Raw genomic sequence first — 19,629 nt, 5'->3', positions numbered from 1 at the left:
CGTATTATTCATTGAAATATTCTTGATATTTAAATTCAAAAATAATAACACATTTGAATAAATCCAATCCGGTCAGTGTGGTCAGTTTTTTGTGCATTTTTTAAGCTGCTCTTTTGATTTGATTTTCGTTTTATTTAATACAGTTCTCAATTCTGTCTTAAGCGATGTTTTGGAACGGAATCTAATGTAACGTCTCAGAACGGATTCCACCCTCTTTCTCGTTATAAAAAAACGTTCCGTTGGAGCCCCAGAGGCTGTGCATTATTAGGTTTCCTGGCGGGAAGTAAATTGTTCCTAATGGGATCGCAATTCTCTCGACAATTACATTTCAGGAATCGTCCCGTCCGTGTAATTGGCTATAATAAAATGAATGTACCTACTTGCGATTTGTCTCTAGTACTAAGTTTTTCATCCTAGTTAACTAGCTTAAACGTTATTAGAAATTCGTAAAGTGATTTACTATAAAATATAACGTTCCAAATAACTGATAAGTAATAAGTAATAACTAACTACATAATGTAGGTATGACAAATATGTATGAGTTCATATTAACACCCTGTGATCAGTAAGTAAGCTCATTTACAACTTGGAAGGGAAAGCGAAGGATTCCCATTTCACCCAGGTGATTGAGTGGGGGAGGAAATTACAAGCGCATCCTGCAGTCGGCCTAGATGCATTCGTAATAGGTTCGCAAACCTAAGTCTTACATAAACAGGTTGGAAATTCAACTTTGTAGAAGCGTTTGTGGTAACTGTATTTACTTTATTGCACTGGTATTGTCTTTTGCTAACAGTGTACCAAATGGTTTTATAGTTTGTCAAAGGACTGTCTCATTTCAAACATAGACAGAGATATCATACTATTTTTGTCTTACACTAGTACTATAGCACCCAAAAGAAAGGGATGAGTATAGTTTTTTTTGTTCTTATTTACTGAGAAATTTGGTTTGACCAACTATATTTTGATAACAAGCGTGAAATGAAAGCGTGAATCAACTCAAAATCTGATATAAATAGATTCGGATTTTAAACAAGTTTTTTGCTGGCTTGTTTATCATACAATTTTGTTTTACTGTTTATTTTGTAGCAAACTGATTATCAATTTATTATAGACGAAATGAAACGTAGCTAACAAGCGTAAAATTAAACCTGGTTATACAGTAAAAGAGCAAAAAATAATCTTTTCTGACAGTTCTGTCCGTACTTACGGACGTTCATTTGTCAACAGATCACCGTACTTTAATGATTATAGTTTTCTCAGTCAAATTTTAACTAAGTTAACAAGCGTAAAATGAAACGTTACTGTACAATTAAAACATGCAAATGAACCCTAATTACGCATCTGGTCAGGAATTAGCGTGGTCAATGTTAATTCTGACCGATCGCCAACTGGGTCGCTGACTAGCCGCTACCGATTATAATCTAATTTGGGACGGGACAATTATTGTCTAGTAGAAGTTGAAGAAAACTGGCGTTCATAATTGGATTAACAACTAACGCTTATGGTCATCATTAACCAATAATTTTATCGTTCTTTGTGAATAATTATCATTCGTCCTTTAAATTTGCAAATTATAGGTAACATACGCCTTATTTTACATTTTGTAAACACGGAAATCACAGAATTATGTGGAACTACCTATTTTTGATCAATATTATATTCTTCTATGTATATTTTTGTGGTACTCGCTGACCTTCCAACAAATTAACAGCGAGTGCATAACGGACAACTGACATGCGCTTTGCACGCGATTTCTTAGATGCAATAGCTAAACTAAAACTCCTTTGTTCTTTCAATATTGAGTTATTGTTATTGTTAATACTTCAATACGATATCCGAGTAAATACAGTAAATATTTTTTTGCATTTAATAGAACGGGATCGAAACAAAATCTGTTTAGATTATAGAGTTTACCAAATAAAAAGGATATCGTGTTCGGAACCACTGAAGACTTTCCCTGTACCACTGACTGTGTTTCGTGTTATATCCAAAAGGAGACAGAAAAAGAAAATTATTACTTTATCTTTATATGCTAACATTAAACGTACAGTTTCAGCTACCTCTTTGTTATATTACCTACATACTATTCTAACTTACGTAACTGTACTGTACTGTAGCATGCCCGCATACGGTCGCGCGCGGTGCTCTGAACATTTTCGAAAGTGTAACTTAAGTAGTGTCCATATGTGCGACTGAATTTTATCCTTCATTTCGTCCCGATGATACCCAGCTTTTTTATAAACTGCTTCAAAAACGTTGGTAGCGATGTGAATAGTGTTTTTAGATTGAAGTGAGCTCGTGGCTAATTTCAGACGCGTTGCTAGTCTTCAGTCTGAACTTGGCCACGATTTGTTTGGAAGTGTTTTAGTCAATTTATTAGTCCGTCGATTTTTATATTTTATTTGTAAATATTTTGTTTTCTATCTTTGACTTCTTTTCGAATCTCGTGTAAGATAGTATCTGCTGTGTTATGTTTTAAGTTGCTTTTTGTGTAATATAAAAGGGGTATGTGTGTATTGTTTTATTCACATAATTTTTCTGTTTTAGGACATGACTCGACAATCCATCCACCAATCGATCCCAGTGCCCACGAAAGGTAAGTTTATTTATATGCATATTTTAATACGAATAGTTCCTGCATTACAATGGCAAATGAGACGCAAGTGCTCGAAATATATTGCTATTTATAACTAAGTATTGCAGCTGTAAACAATATCTAAAGTGTAAGTCTATATTAATATTGCCGATGTAAAAAAACTCTGACCAAGCTAACTCTGCAGAGTATTTGCAATGACAAAGGGTGACAATGTCATAATTAATCAAATTTCTATGAAAATGTATGGCATTATGTCACTATGTTCTATTAAAATCGATGCAAAGTTATCTTAGACGGATTCTAGAAGCCACTTTGCGCAAGTTTTTTTTTTTTTTACTTTCTGATATGTTCTTCGTATTATTTTTAGCAGTTGCAAGAAATCTGTTTGTTGTCCATGAATCATACCTGTGTCCTATGCCGTCGTCCTAAATATAGCACAAAGACTATCCTAATGAGGCGCTCTTAACGGTTCGCGATCTCACAAGATATTAAACTCACTTTATTGTTTGCTTTGTGAAATGAAAATGACACACGGTCTGTATGTAAATGTGCTGAGAATTAAGCAGAATCTTGACTCAACGATTGGTCATTTTTCATTTAGCCATTAATTGTCTTTGACAGTCTTTGTGTTGTCTTTTCGTAGCCGACCTTACGAAGGCATCGATCTTCTGATAGGAAATAATTTGTTGGAGCAGGCTATAAAGTGATTTAGTGTTTATCCTGTCAACTTTATGTATGGCGAGGAGAGCTGTAAGAGGTTAGGGTCAGTTATTTTTACTCGTCACATTTTATGGTTTTTTACTCGTTTTTGGGTAAATGGACGTATTTAGGTACTGATTAAAATTAATTATTAATTAAAACGATCCATAATTGCATTAAACATGTGCAGGTTAAGACACACAGGGTCTACTCATGCCACGTTCTCTTTTCATTAAAAAAATAAAGCGATCAAGTCTTGGGAAGTCGAAGATGACCAAGTAGACGTTGCACGTAAATAGAGGTCATTGTTCGGATCAAGTTGGTTGGTAAACATTGTTCTTAGACAACATGGCGAGCTGATGTTATGCCACTGAATATATAATTTAATAAAGCTAGTTCAGTCACCCTGCAGTGAACTGCAAATAAATAATATTTGTTTTCGTAACTGTTCCGTGACATTACGCAGAGCGCTCAAGGTGACATTCAGATGAGGACTGCAGCAGCATTACTGACCGCGAACCGCTTTCGAGGTGTATGCCTCTCAGTCGCACTTGTAAAGTTGGCCCTCTGTTGCGTCTTTACTGCTGCGTCACTCATTTTATCGAGGAAATTGACAGTGGAATCGCGTACTTGCCGCAGCTGTGACGCCGTAATTATAAGGTCGCTACAGTTGTCAACCGAACGTGACCTTAGAACAAGCGAAATTGGTTATGAGTTATGAAATGCTGTGGTAATGTTGTCGTGAGATTCTCTTTGGTAATAAAAGGTAGAAGATAAAATAGGCCTATGGCTTATTTTATACAGAAAATGGATTTGTATAAATCCATAGGCAAAAGATTGATAGGATTACAAATAAAATACTAGATTAGGTAAGTAGAACGGCAGATTAAAGGAAACAAAATAAGGTAACGTGTATAAAATACAGATTGTTAGTATAATTTAGACGCTGACTTATTTAAACGATTAAAAGAGCCGGATAATACTTTACAAATAATACTACCTTATTAATATAGACTAAAGCACAAGCACATTATACTCTTGAATGAAACTATGTCACCGCGTACTATGACTTGTAATCTAGATGCCAATTCATACATAGGTACTTCCTAACATAATAGCCCAGTATTATGACACGGTATCACCATAGCCGTAAAATGGACGTCATTAAGGCTGGCCTTATCGGAAGACATTGATCTGTATTGATCAAACAGTACGAATGACCCACATCTCGGGTCATCGCACTTATATACCTGTATATATACTATACTGTATATACTATACTGAATTAATAAAATTTAGGGGTTTATGTTATGTATTCGCTTTCGTTTCTTGATATGCTGCTGGTTGTTTTTCGTTATCTCTTTAAAAGAACACTGCTGTATAGTCGGCTACATAAAAATGGCCGTGTATCATTTTTGTGTAGCTTATTTTACAATTTCTAATCACAGGATCGCGCAAGGATCTAATCTAATTAATTAGTGTTATAAGTTGATGGAAAGAAGATTATAGTATTTATAATTGAATGAAATTAATTACGCTACTTACAGCCATGCAAAATGATAGGCGAAATTGAGTTGTGTGAAAGCCAAAAACGGAATTAAACTCTGAATGAAATCAATTACGCTACTTTCAGCCCCGCAAAATGATAGGCGAAATTGAGTTGTGTAAAAACTAAAAATGGAATTAAACTCATAATAGAGCACACAATGTTGAAGACTCTTGAACCTATTAACTTTTCTCAAATATACTGACTGATAGCTTTAATGAAAAAGTATCAAAGTAATGTATTACGGCGAGCTATACAAAATCGCCTGGACCATAATAATGAATTCATACATAAAGTGGCATTGCAATTTAGCGGCTGTGTGTACCGGTACTGTTCCAAAATGTATTAGTTCCCAAAAGACGACCATAATCTAAGTCAAATTTGTGAGTCAGGCAATTGACAGTATTGTGCTCTGATCCTGAGGGGCTACCGCGAGAACCGAAATTCGCAAATTGCGGGGATTTTTCTCTGTCACTTTTGATTACGCCATCATTGGGGTAAAAGAGAAAGATCCCAGCAATTTGCGAACTTCGATTTTCGCGGTTATAGCCCTGGTTCCTAATCGGGCGGCCATTACACTTAGCTCGCCAAACGCACATACAGACGCCTCTTTATTAGGCCGTCGTGAGGAATAAACTACATGACGTCATATAATGCCCTAATAGCGTTTTAGTTCATGTACGAGAGAAACATCAAACTTAGCGTGGTTGTTTAACTTTTAACATTGCTGAGTAAATATTTACCCTTTACTTATTCATAAAACTTTACGGGCTTGATTTAGTTAAATTACGTTTTATCCCTTTCTTACAAATAAATTAGTCAAAATGACATACTTAAAGACAAACAATTCACAGCTAATTCAGGCCAGTAACGCTTTTATGATTAACGCCATTCGTTTTTTGGGTATGTTTTATTCACTCTAACATGGGTACAAACGTAAGGTAGTACAATCTAGAGTAATACCTGTGTTACGTCCTTAGTAATAAAGTTTAACGTAGGCAAATCAAAGCAATTAAAGTTTCGGCCCGCCCTACTTACCGGAAATTGGTGTGTTCAGTAGAACTGCACTTGCACGTAACGCGATTCGTTCTACGTTGTTTTGTATTCCGACCTAGAATAATTTCTGCTATTTTTGGATAGCTTTGCTTTGTTAGGGTGACAATACTTTTGAAATATGAGGTATCCATATTATTTTGCATATGATCAATTTTTTTAGAAATCCACGCCCTGGAGGGAGAGAGGCGAAATAACATAGCACACATATACCGCTGATCTGATACAGCTAGTACTATGTATAATATTAATAGTCGTGTCATCATGACAATAAAGTATTGAGTAAACCGCACATTTTTCTCTAATAATCGTCAACATAACGTTCCTACCGTTGTCCCGGCTTTTTGCCTCGGCTCATGGGAGACTGGGGTCAGCTCGGCATTTATCTATAAAGGGGCCCACAGATTACCAGTTCACCAGACGATATCAGCCTGTCAGTTAAACGCAAAAGGTGACAGTTCCGAACAACTGACAGGCTAATATCGTCCGGCGAACGGTAATCTGTGGGCTCCCAAAAAAGAAATTGGTAATCATCATCTCAGCCATAAGACGTCCACTGCTGAACATAGGCCTCCCCCTTGGACCTCCATTCGTACCGGTTGGAAGCGACCCGCATCCAGCTCCAGTGTGTGAAATTGGGAATATCTCCGCATATTTTGAACATCCTGGACACCGTAGTCGCGTGCTAGCCCGGCAGCCCGCATCTACGTTCGTTCTCGTTACGTAACGTTAGTTTGGCAACGATTAGTGCCCGCTTGTGCCGCGTTGACTTGTTGCTTACGCGGGACGCGCAATTAGGATCGCTAATCAGTTAGCGGTTTGCTGAGCTCGGCGTTTAGCAATGATTGCGCCTTAAATGAGGTTTCACTGCCCAACATTCTCAAAAAAATTACAAATGTAGATAGCAGTCATTAAGAGGGGGCTAAAGCAAAATTGTAGTTCTCATAATAACATTGTCACGTTTACATCAAGGGTAAATGCCATGAAAAATTCATACGGAAACTAAACTATATGTATTTGCAAGAGCAGACTCCAACCGAAACCTTAAAAGGTTAACAGTTGGCGAGGTAGAGAAAAATCACGAAAACAACTAATTTTCAGTTGTATATCGTTACCCTGCATACTATAGCAGTAGGTACAGCCTGGCAAAAAAGAGTAGAAATTAATAGGGGCGCCACTGTCGCTTACATGGCAACACAAATAGTACGACCTAGAGATATTGATACTTGGGCCATGGACAGATTTAATGTTCTTGTTTGTATCGACTCTTCCCAAAAGTTATGACTATTGGTTATTCGAATGCCAAATTTGCACACACCCCATATTTGACAACGTCGGAACCGATTTTGGATAATATAGGTAAGTCAAGAAAGTGGACTCCACTCTCATCAGCAGGTAGGTACTGGAAATACAAATTTTGAGTTTTTGTAATGTTCGTTTTTGTTAGCATTAGAAATAAGGTAAACAATATTGATGCGTCTTTTAATTGAAAAACACATTTTATAAATAAGTAACCACAAATTATATCTAACAGTTATCAATCTAATATGATCATTTACGTAGGTCACTCAATAAATTTTGACATAAAAAAAGCTATTGAAGATATTAGTATTATATATTTTACATTTTTTCAAAATACTCTCCATTGCTCTCTATACAAAGTTCCATTCGTCTGAACCAACTTTGGAAGCACTTTTGCCAGTCTTCATCAGATAGGTCCGAAATTGCTTCTTCATATGCAGCCACGGCTTCTTCAGCACTTGAAAAAAACTTCCCTGTTATTTTTTCTTTCACCACCGGATACAAAAAGAAATCGCAGGGAGCTAAGTCAGGACGTAGGGTGGATGTGGTAAGGTTTCTATCCCAGCTTTCTCAATAAACGCCTTTGTTCTGAGGGACGTATGTGAAGAGGCGTTATCGTGATGCAGCAAGATTGAACCGAAGAGCATGAAGTACTATTCTCAGGTGTTCCCGGCTACCATCAAAGCCCAGGTCTTCTTTCACTATCGGAAGCAGACTTCTTAGAGTTGGCACCTGTGTAATTGAAAAAGGTATATTTTATTGTATTATACTACATTGAATGGTATAATAGTGTAGATACATATTAATTAAGGTTGTAAGGTTTTTTCACATACCTGATTTTTCACCGTGTAAAAAAATTGAACCTTTTGCCTAATGGCACACAGGTCGAAATTGACCAGTTCCTTTTTTGGACGCCCCTTCCGGCGTTTTCCAGGCGTTGCAAACACAGCATTGTTAAGGTCATCTTCTAATACAATTCTCCTTACAGTAGTTTACCTGATTGAATAAACAGATTTACCTGATTGAATAAATATAAAGAAGAGTTAATTATAATTTCTAGTCAATACAGTTATAATAGTCACATGTTTAATATAATTTACAAAACATTTACATTATAAAAATATATCGCAAATCGCAAGTACCAAGTTGGTTGGTTGGTTAACATATTACACATAACCTTAAAAACATAACCTTTGGGATTGATTGAATTTTCAAGAAAACAGTTATTAAAAGCTTGAAAAACATGGGGATTTTGTAAATTACGCCAGAGTTCACCATTTTTAGTATTCTAAAATCATTACAAACCTGTCATCTCAGCCGTTCTTTGGTAAACATTGTCCAGTTCCGACAACAAGGTTTTGGCTTCAAATTCTGCCAGACACCGCCTGTAAACGTTATAAATAACCTGGCGGGTGCCACTTCGGATCGTCCTGTTCATCATTTGCCACAATAACAACAGTTTACTGACGATAAATTTAAACAATACAATAAATACGAAAATAAACTAACACTGTTGACAACATAGATACTAACAACTGACATATTAAACAGTGTTGTGACAGCAAAAAAAAATTAGTTCCATATCTACTCTTTTTTGCCAAGCTGTACCTATAAGTGTAGAATAAAATAACTAGCTAGTGATATAGAAAAGGAACTGCTGAAAAAAATGAACTATAGAATATATTTAAATATCTTAGTTCGAGCAACAACGTAATCATAATTTCGTAGTGACGCAAGTGACGCAATGCGATGCAGTGCCATTTTTTATCCGCTGCGCTCGTATGACATGCATTCTATTTGCATTTATAGTTGTTAACATATGGTTACGCTTTACTTTTCACGCGAGACTAGAAAGCATATTGTATAATATGTATTTTAATAGCTTTTTCAATTATGTTTCGGCTTCAGAATTACAATCTTTGCCCGCGATCTCGTCCGCGTATAACCCGTTAATACTCGCACTCCGATACAAATGATTTACACTATAAAAAAGGAATTTTATTTGCAATTACTATGTTAATTGTTATAAAAATGCTGTTGTAATAAAGCCAGTTTTTTTGCTTAAGATTTAACATGATTATGATAATTTTTAGCCATCGGACTGAAAGTTGACTTACGGCTTTATTCAGGCCTATATCTAAATCTTTTTGATAAATTAATCATTTTACGTCTCCGTAAAACAATTTTCTGAAAAACAGGAAACTTTTTACAGTGTCGTCACAGAGCCCGTTGCTTCTAATAATAGCCTCCGTATTTCGGCTTGAACTTGACCCAGACCATGGCCATGAGATGGATCACGCACTCCGCTAGCGTTTGCTTGTTAATTCTCGCCGTTTGACCTTTTATGAGATGGTACGTTAATAAAAAGTATAATTATGAAACAGTTTAGTACATTTTAGTAGTCGATTCGACCTAATTGAATTACCGAATGTATTAAAAGTTATGGTGCGATTTCGTGTGGCTGTTGGCGACAGGGACCGTTACCGGTATTCTGACTACAGGTTATTATTGAGGTATAACCGGTGTACTTTGAATTTGGGTATTTATATCACTTAAGCTCCGAATAGAGGTATTCGAATACCGGTATTCAATAGTGTTATCGGTTTAGCCAATTGACAACAAATACCACTATTTGATAGTTTACTCCTAAAGCTATTACCGGTAATAAGTAAGTCCCAATACCGGTTGTAGTAGTACCACGATTCGTTCCTTCGCTACTCGTCAAGGACATTGTCCGGCCCGCTTGTAAAGTTGTAAATACTTAAGATTCGGATCTTAGAATGCCCGTTTTCATGTTGCTGGTGAAATTAGCTGTTAGGTGATGATTTTGATGGATAAATATTTAATAGCGTTCATTTGATTCTTTTAATTGTTTTTTTATTGTTGATTTAATTGTATTTTATTATGTATGTAGTTTATAATCTCAAAGATATGAGCGCCGATTAGACGTGCGCGCCGCCGCCATAAGGAGTCCGCGCGCCGCCGCCGCCGCCGGTAGTTTAAAATTCGCGCCGAATATTTTTTTATAAGACAGTATTATGCAGCGTTAAAATTTGTAATAGGTTATAGTCCGATAAGAAATAGTTGAAAATTATTGCGGGCGCCACTTCCTACGAGCCCCGATGCATATGTTTTCGTCAGGTGACCCCACTTTTTGAGGTACACGCGTTTGTTCAAAAATAATGTTTTTGTTTAAAAATTACTAATATTTAATGCTTATACTAATGTAATTTAATTTTATATGGTAATACTCTGCAATAACTAAATCCAAATACAAGAAATACCGTTTGTACTGAAAGAAAAAAAATAATGTTTTTTTTTTTTGACGGGTAGTATTACAACATATGTGAAAAGGGCTATTACCAGAGAAAGCAATAGGGCTCTGCCAATGTACTGAAAATTTTGTTTCGAGCCCATGCATGCAGCAGTGCTGTAAGAGAGGACAACATGATTTGGACAACGTTTTTGAAAACTCCTTTCTTTCAGCAATAAAAGTCTCATGCAATTTTATTATACGATCAAAATAAACTACATTAAACATTGCTATTATGGTTCCCATTACTGGGTCATTATATGTTCATGTGTAAAATTTATTAAAATAAACAAAATTGTTGCGCGGAACTAGACGAAATCATTTGCATCAGGGCTCGTACGTAACTCTCACATTATTGACGTAAAATACTTACTTAAAAATGGCAATAATTACGTACTTACGGAATTTTTCTGGTTATATAATTGAATTTCTACTATTTTATGTCGCACCAACACCATACTAAGTCATTATTTGTCGTATTACAACGTAATGAACCAAATAGATAAAAAAATATTATTACGGATTTTTTTTCCTGTGCGTTCATCAAGACATCAAGAGACAGACCCGATTTCATTTAAGAAATTTCTTACGAAAATATTGATAAAATTACATGCATTATTGTATACCATTGTTCAGATGTTGCTGCATCCTACGATACCCCGCTAAGTTTGATTTAATGTTAATAAAATGACGCCAATGACTGGTAAAATTTTACCACCTACGAGCTATAAACTTTTTGGAAAAATATAAAAATAATAGGTTTTACTTTAGTTTATAAGTTGACATTATCAGTAAGTGTATTTATAATTAAAATGCAATTATTCTATATTAATTTTAAAAAAACATGATATTGACAAAAAAAAACCTCATGCATATAAAGTACTGTATATTCGGCAACGTCCAAAATACTAGACGTCTTTTCATTATGCGGCGTATCTTTTTATTTACACCGAACCTGGCAACATCCAACATATTTGTCATACCTATGTTTTTTTCGAAACTATTATAAATAGATTTTTTTCATGATTTTTCTACAATAAACAACCACATACCTAATAAGATAATAACACCAAAAAAATGATACTAACACAGTTTTTAAGATTTTTTTTTCCCTTGTCGATTTAAGGGTTAAGCATGACTTTTCATTATACGTCTTAATATTGAAAAGTTCAAAAATTCCACGCCGCCGCCGTGGATTTTTAGGTGGCGCGCCGTTGCCCAATTATTTTCGACCGGCGCGCACGTCTAGCGCCGCGCCGCCCGATAGGCATTTAGCCGGCGACGGTTCGCCGGTCAAAATTGGTTGGCGGTGGCGGCGAATCGGCGGCGTAGCCTTGAAAACTTGGTTTATGCGAAGATAATTCAAACCTTTTAATTTCAAGGATTATTTATTGAATTATGGTAGGAAAAAAGTTTTTCATGCCATGAACTGTAGATAAGCAGCACAATGAACATCTTTATATTGTGAGGTTACTGTTAATTGAATCTATCACTAATTCACTACACCTTATAAAACAAAGTCCCCCGCCGCGTCTGTCTGTAACTATATGAATGTATGTTCACGATGAACTCAAAACCTACTCAACTGATTTTCATGCGGATTTCAGCTATCAATAGAAAGATTTTTGAGGAAGCTTTAGTTTAGGTGTACAATTTGTTAAGGTTTTGTGTTATCCGTGCGAAGTCAGTGCGGGTAGCTATAGTCAAATATAATAGTTATTTAGGGTTATGTACGTATCGCCAGGAGAGGTGAATGATTACACACACTGCTCGCACAGAGTACCTACTAATCGCAAAAATAGTATGAATGAATCAATGAGTGAATGCGACTTAAACGTACGATATTAAAAGCCTATAAAAAAAGCCTTCAAGAAACTTTTTTACAGTTGATATCAACTTGATATTGGTACGAAATACGGAACCCTAAAAAGAATATTAATTTCAAAATCTCACTGTCATTACATGATTTTGTTGTTGTGTGCGTGACTTCAACTATCGTGCTCATACCTTTACATGCAATTGTTGAGGATATGTTCTGGAATAGACGTAGTAGGTTAGGCTCCATATCACCTATTTCTTATTCATTGACATTGCCTGGCCACCGAATCGCTAACTACTGCCACATGTTTAGCTTAAGCATAGACAAGAGAAAGCATGCAGTCTAATATATATTAGCCAAAAAATTTATATATCCGAACTTAATATAAGGTGCTAACAAATTAGCTACCAATATTTTTACAGCTGATAATACTCGACTCCTGGAATATATTTAAATATGAAACATTTAGGTTTTATGTTTTTTTGAGAAAATTGGAAAACAAATTTGCTACGTAAAAACACCCTGTTAATGAGATAATTAAATGAGTCCTCTTTTTAACTGGCCACTTCACGTTGATAAATGAAATGACACGTTGATGATAATGACATTTAACACAAACAATTGTTGACAAAACAGAAAGTGTTAAACATCTTGTCAGTTAAATCATAGACAAATATAGTAAGCATAGAGTGCTCACTCCGTACATCAGTTTTGGTACCAAAAAGACTATTATTTTCGTAGTTGACATTTAGCATCGAGTAGCGGGATTATCAGTACCGCTACTTGATACTAGATGTCTCAAATGTCGCGACTCACGAAAATTGTATTGAACAACTATTTACAACTAATATTAAAGCAGAAGGAGTTGAAAATAAGTTCCAGTTAATCCTTGTTTAATATTCGCTGAAAGTTGTAGAGCATTAGACATTTCGGTCGGTGCAACATCTATTGTCAAGTAGCAGTACTGATAATTCCGTTACTCGATACTAGATGTTGACTACGAAAAGAATAGTATTTTTGGTACCAAAACTGATGTATGGAGTGAGCATGAGCACTCTATGTATTTTTTCTTTATGTGGTTAAATGCACGTAATGATTATTTTTAATAAATTTTTTAAATATAATTCTAATTTATTTTTTTGTTCGGTAAATAAAACAAAAATATGATATGAAAAGTTTTCTTGATTTCTATTTAAAGTTAATTGTTTTTATATAGGTATAGGTTATAGGTTATCGCGGGCTTGTTTTCCGCAACTCGACGTCTATTATTGCGCCTATTTTGCGTGATGGGATGGCTGCACTATTCCTGCCAACCCAACTCCACCAAGAAGCCTAGCAGACCCTTAATGTTGCCGACGACTTCTGGGAGAGACCCCGGTGAGCCGAGGTGTTGTGCCCGGTATTTTGCCACCCCTGGGCATTCGAGAATGACGTGGGCGGCTGTCTCCTCTGCCTCCATGCATGCTCTGCAGAGGGGGCTATCTGTAACACGTAGGGTTAATAGGTGTTTGTTAAATGAGGCGTGTCCAGTTATTGCCCCAGCTAAAAGCCGGAGCTGTGGTCTCTTCAGCTGTCGAAGCCTCCGCGACAGATTGGGGTTGAGTGTCGGGAGGGCTTCCTTCGCCTGCCTGCATGTGCCTAGGTTAGACCAATATTGCTGGTGTTTTACCTTGGTATTGTTTTTATATAATAAAGTACCATCTCTTAATATATATCGGTACCTAATTTGTTAGCACCTTATATAAAAGCAATAAATTCCCGATCAAACTAATCTGCATAGCATTTGCAACGACAACGTGTGAACGATGAACGATGATATTTACATCGTTAATGTCAAATTTCTATGAAAATATGACGTTTATATTATAATAACACTCCCTCACTAGTGTTCTGTTCAAATCGGTGCAAAGTTAGCTTAGACAGACTCTAGTATCTAACAAGGTCACGCCGATGCCACGGCGATAGCGCAGTGTCGGCAGCGGCGACGCGAAAATTTTGGCGGCGGCGGCGGCGCGAAAATTTTGATGGCGGCGGCGGCGCGCCGGCGCGGCGCTCATATTTCATATGGAAATGTTTTCTGGGGTTAATTCTTTTCATTAATTCATTCATTAACCTCGTGCTTTGAAACGGTCGCAATTTCGAACCACTTGCTACGCTCATAAATTATGAAATATTTCGCTTGAACAGCGATCAATATTAGCATGAGGACTTAACAAAAACTTTAACCTCTTGTCGCAAAGTTTTTGGTTACTCTTTGATCAAGTGCAATGAATACCGGTATTAAATACGATAACCATTACCGGTATACTGAATACCTGTAATTATTGAGGTATTAATGAATACCGGTATTTCATTATGTCAATTAGTGTAGTTTAGCGATAAAGACAAAAAAAACGGAATGACAGCAATACCTCTAATTCGAATATAGGTATAACATTTTATTACCAAATTCTAAGTTTTTTGAACTTAGCAGTTTTTTTGTATTAGTTTTTGGTATCCATTGTTCTCTCTAAAAGTAGATTTCTCGCAATAGCTGCATGTCTAATACATAGTAGGTACTCAATGTGAAATCGACACATTATACGCATTCCTGCAATGCACCTTCACCATGTGTTAAGTTCCCATGGGCAATCAAGCTTGCACCATTTTATCTAAAGGTGTGTGTACAATTGTATCATTTTAATGTTAATTTGTACATCGAAAATAATTTGAAACACGAAGGAAATTTAACAATGCTATATGGGCAAACTTACTAGAATACATACAAACTTTTCTGGCTTCTGGTCTAAGAATCTGCCGTATTCGAACTTCAAGATATTCACAAGAGACGACACGTACTAGATGCACGTACGTATTAGGTCCATTCTAGACGTACGTACGTTATAGTTTAGATATCAACTAGTTCTCTTTTGCAGCGCAATTCGGGCAACCAATGTCACTTTTACGTAAGATAGAGTAAGATATCTATTAGATGTGAATTAGATCTCTAAGTCATATCCTGTGGAAATTAATAGATGTCTATTTCATAATCCGAATCGGGCACAATGACACTTCAGCTAGCCTCGACAAGCCTCCTATAAAATATCTTAAAATACTTGATACTTCACTCGCTTTGAGGTTGTTACCATAAAAACCTTTCGCGCCCTGCTTAGCATGTCTATTTCAAACTTAACCTTTCTTATCGTGATATAGAAACAGGAAAGCGGATAATACACCCTTCCTGCCATATTACGTATGTTATATCCATTCATGTTTATCATCATTAAACTAGCGTGTGAAAGCCGTGTGTTTTGGGGTTGAATTTTTCATGGGGCGGTCAGTCGTACTGCTGCCTAAAGCTATAAGTATAGGGCGGCGGTACGCGCGCGGGCAGTGCGCGAGCGGCCGTGTTGAATACCGGCTGGCACCACCGCTTTTCAACTAACTAATGGATATATTAGTGCACTGAACCTAACCTTCAACTGTGTTTTTTTTTCTATTGTTGAATCAAATCCATTATGCCAGTGTTGTACGAGAGATGCGCTCAACCGCATTTGCAGAGGCGGTCGACTAAAAGCGTTGGCCGTAAGTTCAAAACTTCATCCCCTTGTCTGTCAGCAACTGTGTTCCAACTATTTTCAACCTTATGCCGTCGGTATAGAGTTCTCTGATAGTGGTTTGGTGTTGCCCGATAATGATGGTGGATGGGAAAGTTCCCTTTTCAGTAGTTGTATTGAAGTTGCTTGCCCTTTTGCGGTGAATGTCGCTGGGCGACCTTGTCAACCTTCGCCTTAATGAACTTCAACTTTATCTTGTTATTTAACATTTTGTATCGCTGACTCATATCCTGTAATTTCCTTTTGATCGGAAAGCGAAATGCGTATTAATTTTACGTGAAAAGGAAGCCGTGTCAATTGTACGCTAGTACCTTACTTTATACTCCACTATAGGTTCTTTCAAAATGTTTGAATTGTCAAGGGTTTGCAGTCTACTAACAAACATTATATGTATTAATAGCTTTCAAGATATACAGTTGCGTGTTTCACGATTAGTAGTATTTTGGCGGATTATGATGTTTATACCTAATGTGTAATCTAAGTATACCTAATACACCGGGTACAATGCTGTTAAGGCCTAAGCTTAGGGACTAAGAGCTAACAATTATAGGACTTCTAATTGATTCGCCTATTTAAGAATGGCCTTCCTGAATAAACGAAGCAACTTTTTTTACCGGCTATTAAAAACTGGACTATTTCGACAAAGCTACATCATTATCGCATCGTCAGTCGTCCCACATGCAAACGTGAAGCTTTTTGTTTATAATGTTGTGATACTTTTGGTAGTTTTTGTTTATGTTGAGGATAACACACCGGCCGGTGATTCAGGTGCGTGGGCGCAGACTGTCGACCTGCGCGATAGCTGCGTCGCATTTCCTAGTTTGTGATGTTCAGGGGTTTGGGTACTGTACTGGCACAAGTTTTTATATATCAAATATGTAGTTGTTACTTGAAAGGCAGATTTTGTACTTAACCAACTTGCAACGAAGCACACCACACAGAGAAAAATGTACACTTCCGTGGGACAACATCATGCTATTTGATTTGACGCCATGGCGGCGCCCTGTAAATTCTTGGACTAGCACTGTAGCAGGTATACTTACTTGCCAGATTTGGATGAGTTCATCTTCAATTTTTAAACTACCTAACTTAGCATACAAAACAGTGTATGAGATGATGAGAGGGGCCATCAGGTTCATTCGATTTAGCACGCTCAATATTGTGAACAATGTATAACGAATTTGATTAGATCTCTGGGTAGCATGTGGGTAGAAATTGTAGGTAGGTACTTGACTGATTTAAAGCCTGAATTCATAAAATAAACAAACGATATTGAATAAAGAGATTTATTACCTACACCTACTTATTACTGACAGAGATGTGACTTATTTGAAATACTTGTATTTAAAATGCAAATACAAAATGCAAAATACCTATTTTGTATTTTGTATTTAAATACCTTATGAAGAAAACTATTTTGTATTTTATTTGAAATAGTTTTTGGGACCTATTTTCTATTTTCAAAATACAAAATAATTTATAGTAGGTAGGTAATGTAGGTAGGAGTTACAATCTCTTCTGATGTTACAATCCCGGCAACTCTCTCATTCTTTTAACATGGAACTGTTGAATCTGTTTAGTAACGTCGCACATGACCACAATCGTAGCGAATGGTTAAAAAGTGGAATCTTGAGTGTTGCGAGGGTTTCAAGGCACGAGAGGAGAACTAACTTTTCTGCCGTTTTTATCACACTAACGAGAGGCATTATACTAGCTGTAAAACATTACAAATTAATGCTTTAAAAGTTGGCCGTTAAAAACCATCATCCATACCTACATCCTACCGGTTAATATAAGTAAACAACTAGAAATTTGCACTTTAGATAACAGAGTCTTTTCAACTCGGAAATTCCGAGTAATACTTTTTAATTCAGACTAGGTATTCACTACTCAGAGTACCTTTTATCGCAAAGTATTTTGTATTTTTAAAAAGTATTTTGAAAATACCTATTTCGTTTTTTGTATTTAAATACAAATTCAAAATCTATTTTGTATTTTGCATTTGAAATAGTATTATCAAGGAAGTATTTGTATTTTGTATTTAAATACTTTTTATAAAGTATTTTTCACATCTCTGATTACTGATATGTATTTATTTAGTAATTTGTTTTATTGTACTCAATATACAAATGACTTCGACTTATTTTGGCCCGGGATAAGCCGATCCCAATTTTAAACTCCAAGAGTAGCTGCAGTTCAATCTATAACGAATACAGTTCGGTTCATTGTATTTTGTATTGCAATGTAGCATCCACGTCGCGTCAGTCGTACCTATACGACATGCGTAGCCAGGCGCATGGCCATGGAAGTAATGCAATTACACCATTGATAGACTGATAATATATATCACGTGACAAGGAGTTGTTGTCAGTTGCATCGACATTCAGAGGCTACAGTTTAACTGCCCTGCTAAGCCAATTAGCGGTATCTCAAATAAAAAGTTATGCAAACATTTCTTCTGAAAATTCAATTTTCAACGTCATTTGTTTTTGAGATGCCTATTCGGCTTAGGAGGGCGTAGGCTTCACGTTTTTAAACTAAATGTTAAACACAACTTAATTTATAATAATTTAGATCACTGAGTTCTATAAGGTCTGTTTCTAAATCTCGTATTTTGATATGATATCAAGATCCTCCGATGCGACGGAACGCAAAAGGAAATGCCTAGAGCACGAGGATAGTGCAATATATACCGTTCTAGACATCCAGGTCAAGTAGTAAATCTTAATGTCTAACGGGAACCTGAAACTTGTAAGCACGTACTGCTCGAGTGTAGGGTTACCAGATACAAATTTAGAATTTCCTGACAAAATTCCTGATTTCCGAATATTTTTTCTGACGTTTCATATTTTAGGACGTGAGGGGGGGGGGGGGGGGTCTAGCGATGACCACCCGACTGAGCCGATGGCCGCGTCAACCCGGTACGCGGCCCTAATTTTTTAATCACAGAGGCAGAGGATACTTCATATTATATTGTTATCTTTGCAAATGCGAATATTAGACTAGATTCGATTTCTAAAACATCTACGTATTATGTATGCTTGAGTCATTTGTTAATGAATAATTACGAAGTTATTGATAAGTTGAGTGGATCACATTTATTATTTTTTTACAATATTTTTGGATTAATTTAAGCAAATAAAAAAGCACTTTATAAAAAGAGTCTATCAATTCAAAAAATAACTGACATTTTCGTGTTCCGTCTCCATTCCTGACAAAAGGCCAAAATTCCTGACATGTCAGGAAAATTCCTGTCATCTGGTAACCCTACTCGAGTGGGACGCCAAAAGGCAATTTTGAGCGTTAAATTGAGTTCTTTCATGATCTGTTTGATCTTTTTGTTGTTTGGATGCATCTAATGTAAAAAACTACAATTGAAGTAGGTAAAGTATCTATTTAGCAGTAGCTATGAGTCAAGAAAGTTTGAGCAAATTGAAAAAAAAAAATCGACTGTGTAGATCGTGAAATTGAAAATGAAAAACACGAACAAATGTCAGGGCCTGTTAGTTACGAAGTGCGACCTGCGAGTTCATACATTTATTGTTACTAAACGCAAGCTAATGTATGAATTTGTACTAAAAACTAATGATCAATGTTTAGACATACTCTTAGGGTAAGATTTACCTAAGTATATAAATGTTAAATAAAGTGTTACTGTATTTGACAATTCGGAAGTTCTTTGGCAGCCACATATACCAAAACAAT

The 19,629-nt window shown here is 36.2% G+C and overlaps 2 protein-coding genes across 2 annotated transcripts in view; one reads left to right on the top strand and one right to left on the bottom strand.

Moving 5' to 3' along the window:
* The window catches only part of LOC134680285 (bifunctional arginine demethylase and lysyl-hydroxylase PSR), a 359,994-nt gene that overhangs the window by 45,397 nt on the left and 294,968 nt on the right, over nt 1–19,629 (bottom strand). The window lies entirely within an intron of this gene.
* Nucleotides 1–19,629, top strand: part of LOC134680307 (kinesin-like protein Klp10A) — an 82,532-nt gene that overhangs the window by 40,562 nt on the left and 22,341 nt on the right. Inside the window, exon 3 of the mRNA XM_063539417.1 lies at nt 2,548–2,596. Coding sequence (XP_063395487.1) covers nt 2,548–2,596 — 49 coding nt within the window. The remainder of the gene's footprint in view (nt 1–2,547; nt 2,597–19,629) is intronic.

This window comes from Cydia fagiglandana, chromosome 3, assembly GCF_963556715.1.
Source record: "Cydia fagiglandana chromosome 3, ilCydFagi1.1, whole genome shotgun sequence".
Classification (NCBI taxonomy): Eukaryota; Metazoa; Arthropoda; class Insecta; order Lepidoptera; family Tortricidae; genus Cydia; species Cydia fagiglandana.
Note: the sequence above shows the minus strand (reverse complement) of the source record. Positions and strands in the feature narration are given on the sequence as shown.